At 27.3% G+C, this 7151-nt stretch overlaps 1 protein-coding gene across 1 annotated transcript in view; it reads left to right on the top strand.

Moving 5' to 3' along the window:
• The window catches only part of LOC105363013 (multidrug resistance-associated protein 1-like), a 26101-nt gene that overhangs the window by 7430 nt on the left and 11520 nt on the right, over positions 1–7151 (top strand). Inside the window, 3 exon segments of the mRNA XM_011500582.1 lie at positions 5–156; positions 434–560; positions 677–896. Of these exon segments, the coding sequence (XP_011498884.1) occupies positions 5–156; positions 434–560; positions 677–896 (499 nt within the window).

Here is a 7151-nt window from a genome sequence, read left to right as displayed (position 1 = left end):
CGAGGATTTATTAGAAATTAAGCAGAGGCTTGAAAATACTATTGGTAGCGAAGAATTACAACAAAGGATTAATCAAGCCAAAACCAGAGTATCTGGCAGTACCAGTGAATCTGGTTCAATAGCCGAAAGAAGATCGTTAAATGGATCCTTACATCGGTAAGTTTAATTGACTTAAGCTCTATAAGTTATTACCAGTCGTCTAATTTATATGTTCTATAATAATAATTATAGCACAATGGGAAGTATTTTCAAATTTTTGTAATATATCCTTTAATTAATTTGCCCTAAATTTAACAACAAGTTTTATTTTACATAAGATTTTCAATTGGGCAAATATCCCTTAACTCATTCAATTTGAAGTTTAATCAAAACTCATATGCATTTAATAATCAAAATCATAAACGTAAATTAATACTTTTTTCTTCAATTACAGACAACACTCTATAGATAGTCAACAATCGGGTAGTCCCTTAAGAAGTAATAGTATAAAAGATAAAGAGCAAATTCAGTACAAAACTGGAGAAAAATTAATAGAGACTGAAAAGGCGGAAACCGGTAGTGTAAGTGTAGACTCATTAAAGCTCATTATATTAAACAATTCCTAATAACGTCATTAAATTCTATTTCATTGTTTCTTCAAATTTACAATTTTTAAATTTTATACTTGTCGCTCCAGGTTAAATGGAAAGTTTATTCTCATTATTTGAAATCGATCGGATGGTTTCTGGCTGGATCTACTATCATCATGAATGCCATTTTCCAATCTTTTAGTATCAGCTCGAACGTGTGGCTGAGCTTGTGGTCAAATGACAAAGGCACGGTTATTAACGAAACAACCGACACTTCCAAACGTGATATGTATCTTGGCGTATACGGTGCACTTGGTTTGGGTCAAGGTACGTTATTGGCTGCTTTAATTCACATTTGACATTTAATTTTTATAACAAAATTTGAATAGAAGTGAGTAGTTAAATGTAAAATATGTCATTTCAAAATAAAATAATAATAAAAATTATTATTTTATTATTTTATAATACAATTAATGTAATGATAATTTTTATCTTAAATGTAAAAGATAACAAAAGTATCTATAATTTTGAATTGCAGATAACTATTTTCTTTCATTTCTTTTCTTTTGTTTTTTGTTTTTTTCTCTCTCTTTTTTTCTCTCTTTTTTTTTCTCTTTTTTTTTTCTCTCTTTTTTTTTCACTTTTTTTTTCTAGTTGCTATAGATGGTATAAATATATTGAAATTGTGCTTACGTAATCTTTTATAAAAAGTTTTTACATGGTTCTAATTAATATTTCTTAATATAAATATAAACGTACAATTTTTTAATGACACGAGTACTCAATTTAATTTATGTCGATTAAATAACAAATTTTCGTCAAGCCTAATAATAAAGTTTACATTAGCTTTTAAGAATTTAAATTATTGTGTGAGAGCCTTGTGTACCGTATTGAAAAAATTATCATCAGTGGTGCGCTGTTATTTCAGTTCAAATATATTAGAGTACTGTGCATTTGTTAATAATATACTAATATATTAAACTAGGGAAAGTGTTGTTTGCTGTGTCTCTATAAGAAGTTTAGAATTTCATGATTTTATTTTTTTCAATACTGTAATTTGAGAGAATTAATTAGATACTTGATAACTTAGATTAGAATCATATTTTTATGATTAATTTTTTAGATTTTTAATTTTATTTTACATCTGATTAATGCATGTTATTATATCCTATTATGCATTTATACAAACACCAATATACACTAATTACATGCAACACAACAGTAATATATTACTAAATTTTCATTGGCAATGTAATGTCACTTTAGTAAGATCTTATCGGTTATTTATAATTGATAATTTAAATACCTTAACGCATTATCAATAATTATCGAGAGCAAATTCGTTCAATAAATAAAGCATTTATTAAATTTATTAAACAAAAACATCCACATATTAATGATTATTACATTTCAATTAATTACATTGCTCGATAATTTATAGAAAACAATAGTACATTTCTTTCAAAGTATTGTTGTAGTTTAATAGGAATTTATTCAAATAAAGCTTGCTCAAAATAATCTTAACACATGGCTTGTATAATCAATGAGCAGCCATTAGATTTTCAATCCATTTGCTGTACCGTCTAATAAATCAATAAAATTTACATAATATGTAAATTGACAATAAATTTCAGCGATTTTTGTGCTTCTTGCGCAATTGACGATGGCTATCGGCTGTCTCCGTAGCAGTTATCTACTGCATTACAGGTTATTATTTGGCATACTACGCTCTCCAATTGGATTCTTTGATACAACTCCATCAGGCCGAATCTTAAATCGTTTTGGAAAAGATGTTGACGTTATAGACAACGTATTGCCGCACAACATTAAAGCTTGGTTATTTTGTCTAGCTTCGGTACGTGGGACTTTCGTAGATCTCACTATAAGAGAGTTTGAATTTTTTTATATTTTAAGCAGCTATAAATATAATACATATGTATATGAAGAAGAGAAAAATTATTGCTTAAGTAATATTATAAACTAGTGGTGTAAGTCACAATATATTTACAAATTATAAAACATGTTTGAAAAAAGGCGATGTAAAGTTGAGTTAAAATTTTTTATATGCAATTTTATATACGAAGTGATATATGTGGATTTGGAGTAATGTCAAATTGTTTTCTTACTATCATGATATTAAAAATAATATTTTGCAAACAATGATCCATCAGTTGGTACAAAAATGAATAAAAATTTTCATAATTTGCCAAATTCATTCGATCGAATAATGAATAAATAAATAACGCGTATTTTAAAACACTTAACATAAATTATAATTTTGCATGTATATTCATACTACATATTATATTATATAAAATTTAATATTACTAATAATTTTATATATATATATATATATATATATATATATATGCGTGAGTAATTACTAATGTACATGCATACGTTCTCACACGACCACGCACACGCACACCCACACGCACACGCACACAAACACAAACACGCATAATTATATGTATTAACACGTGTGCAGTACTAACAGTATATTATCTTTTAGTATAGTTATTAACACCAAATGCACGTAGTAGTATTCATAAGCAGCGCACAGCACAATTCACAATATTGAAAATAGTTAATAGTAATTGTTAATGATTATGACAAATTTGTACATAGTAGCTTGAGTTTCATTTTTATAATTTTTTTATTTTTATAATCAAATATATCCGTGTTTCATGTTTTTATTTAATTATCAATTTTTTTAATTTTAGGTATTTTTAATATATATATATATATGTATATATATATATATTTTTTTTTTTTTTAATTGATTTAATCCTAGTCAGCCATCGTCACTTTGCACACTACATATAATTTTAGGCATGGCCAACTTTATGATGACATTAACCCTGGCAATTGGATCTATAATTGCTTCCAAAGGAATTTTCATGAATTTGATAAATAACATTCTTCGCAATCCGATGTCATTTTTTGACACCACTCCTAATGGTCGTATTCTTAATCGACTTAGCAAAGACATCGATATCATTGATAATGTTTTACCGATCATTCTACGTATGTGGATCACTTGTTGTTTCTCGGTATGGAATTATTATGATCCGCTTCTTTTTATATAGGAAATATGTAATATTGTTATCGCGGGAACGATAATGAATGATAAAAAATTTAAAATTTAATATATCAGTTCTGAAATTATAGAGAATTATTTTTGAAGTAAATTTTACAATTTATAATATACTATTATTTCTTTTATTATAAGAACAAATTCACGTACAACTAGTTTCTTTTACTTTTTTTTCTATTTTTATTATTACTACATTGTTTTTTTTTTTAAGTGTTACGTTTTTTATTTAGATAATTTGCTTTATATCGTGTAAATTTAAAAGGGATATACGATATAATATTATTATATAATAAGATCAATCAAACAAGTTTAAAACGTAAAAATTATTTTACAGCATTACATTAGCAAGTCATAACCGAAACGTATATTCCAATGTTTTAAATATGATAATTGATTTATATAAAATGCTGTTATTAAGTAGGAATCATTTGTTCGTATGTATTGTTTACAAAAAAAAAAAAAAAAAAAAAAAAAAAAAAAAAAAAATCTGGATTACTTCACTGCGACAAATTATAAATTAGCAAATATTTCATCTTTTTCTTTTGTCTTAGCAAATAAATAACATTTCAATGAAATTAAAAAAATTCATTTATTTTATTTTACATACTTTACAGAAGACGAAAGTATTTTTAATATTGAAATTAAGTTTAAACTTTTCATGAATACAAACAGGTAAAATAAGAATCAGGTAATCTATTAATCAATATTCATATCGTATTGCTCTGATCAGTCGGTAATCATTAAATAATCAAGTATACAAAATAAAATAATAACTGTAGTTATAAATTATAACTATAGTTAATAAATATAGTTCAAAATAATTTTATAAACTGGCGTTTATTAATTTTATAACCTTTAGAAAGTCAATCATCTATGTAAATTCTGTTTAAAAATTCGATGCCGTTTAGTTTTTTTTTTTTTTCTCCAGAATCGTGGCTGAAATTAAAATGATAATTTGGACAAAAGATATAAAAAATTTTTGAATTTGTCACAGTGAAATGATCTCGAGTACTCATTTAAACTTGTACCTAATACATAGTATATTATTGAAGTAATTATTACAATTAAAGGGAGTGTTTTTTTGTGGGGGGGGGGTGGGAAAGGCAAAACAAAAAAAGTATTCAATTTTCAAATACATTATTTGCGAAGACATAATTATGAAATGCTATTTGGTTTTTAAAAATATTAAAATCACAAAGCACTGTTTACGATTTAAATATCCACGGTTCGCAGATATAAATCGTGATATATAAAAATTAACATTTTATGGAAATAACGTGAAAATGATTTTAATTTAAAATAAATATCTTTTATTTCTTGCAAAGTCTATAAGAAATTTTAAGAATATTTTTAATATTTATAAGCAATTGTCCGCACAATTCCCCGTTAAAAATAATTTAATACAATTTGTATTTTATAAAATGTAAAAAGAATAATATGGAATTATATAATTTTAACAAATTATAACGAATACATTTGCTAAAATATATAAATTAGTGCTCGACACAGTCTAGGAGCACATTATTATTTTCAATGAAATGCCAATAGAAAAAAATTTCCTTTACTTTAGTAAGTATTATTCGAACTAAATATATTAGCCAATTAATGAAGATAGCAAGTTAATATATTAATTTGAATAAAATACTGAAATGATTAAATGTCAAAATAAAATGCTTGACTGTGAAATTAATTGTAATGGTAACGCATTATTAAATGTTACATAAAGCTTGCGTACAATTGTCAGTACTGATACACATTAATTAATTATAATTATTGCATACATTTGAGCAGGGAATATCTTCATGGTGTGAAATTTGTTTCGAATGCACGGGACAGTGCGAGGGAGTGTGAGACGGATGCTGAAGAGAAAGAATAAATTTGTGTGCTAGAGGTGATGGGTTTCTGAAAAGCCAGTGTTGTGTTACAGTATTGAGCGTGGTATGTGCCTCGTTCTCGGTGCAAATTGGTACTCTGAGGTCGTCCGCTGTGATGTTTCGTGAGGCGTTACACAACACGTTTCGCGGCCCTATGTCCATGTTCGACACGGTGCCAATCGGTCGTACTCTGAGTCGTTTTGGCGCAGATATAGATACCATGGATAACAGGCTTCCGATGTCGCTTACGCAGTGGCTTTCCTGTTTATTTAGGGTAAGCTACGTTAGCCTATTGTTCGGGATTGCCTTAAGAATGAGCTTTATATGTGTATGTGTGCGCGCGTGCTTGCGTGCACACGTAAGCGAGCGCCGCGTGTATTTGTGTGTTTGTGTGTTTGTGCGCGCGCGCGTATATATCTATATATACCTATATATATATATATATATATATATATATATATATATATATATATATATATATATATATATACACATCTGTGCGTATGCAGTTGTGCGTATGTGATACATACAATCGTATGTGCATATATATATATATATTCATACGCGCGCGCGCGTTTTTATGCGTATGTGTATGGATGTATGGGTGTATGGACGTATGGACGTATGGATGCGCCCGCGTGTGCATATGCTTGTGCGTGCGTGCGTATCTGTGTGGGTGTGTGCGTCCGTATGCACACGAGGAAAAACAAATTCCTATAAGTTTCTGAAAAGATGTTAAGCTTCAATGTGCTAATAACTTGCAAGGATGCATCCATGTTTCATGCTTTAAGATTCTGTCAGTTCTGTCATGATCAGGGTTTGATTTCGGCGGTGCATTTTATATTCGTTTTAAAGCAGATACTTTGATCGTTAATTCAGGCGTCTGCGCACATATCCTTACATTACATTATTAATACGAATAAATTTCATTTCTATTCAATATTGATATATTTTAAAGGCATCTATTTATTAAGATTTCTTATCATTAATAGGCATCAATTTCAATGATCTCATCAACCCATCTCATCAACTCATCTCACTTTAATGTTTACTTTTATATTACATACTAACAATCATTGAATGAATAACTACTTTATCCCTGATTATGACACATCCTGTGGATCTTGATTAATGTACAGCTATCAAAATTTTCAACAGAAGATATACAAAGCAACTATACTAACAATGATCTCTTAAAGTTAACGACTTTTGATTTCAATCAAAATTTATTGTTTTGAGTTTCTCTTTGCAAAAGCTTAAGCTTATTAATGGCTCTTCGAAGGACATTTTTCTCAATACTAATTTGTTATTAAATTTAATTAAATGCAATGTTCTCGGTTTTTTTTAATTTCATTTATTTTATTAAGGAGGATACACATTCATCCATTTATCAACTTCTTTTTACTATTGTAATCTGTTCAATAAGTATGTAAAATTATGAATTTGATACGAAGTACTTAAAAAAAAAAAAAAAAAAACATTTATTTAATATAATATTAAAAAATATATTAAAATTATCTAAATGTAGATATATATAAATTTTTATAAATTTTTTGTTCGAGAAGTAGCGGTTCTGTCTACCTAGCTTATTTTTTTTTTTTTTTTTTTTTT

Source organism: Ceratosolen solmsi, unplaced genomic scaffold (genome assembly GCF_000503995.2).
Source record: "Ceratosolen solmsi marchali unplaced genomic scaffold, CerSol_1.0 scaffold56, whole genome shotgun sequence".
NCBI classification, from domain to species: domain Eukaryota; kingdom Metazoa; phylum Arthropoda; class Insecta; order Hymenoptera; family Agaonidae; genus Ceratosolen; species Ceratosolen solmsi.
Note: the sequence above shows the minus strand (reverse complement) of the source record. Positions and strands in the feature narration are given on the sequence as shown.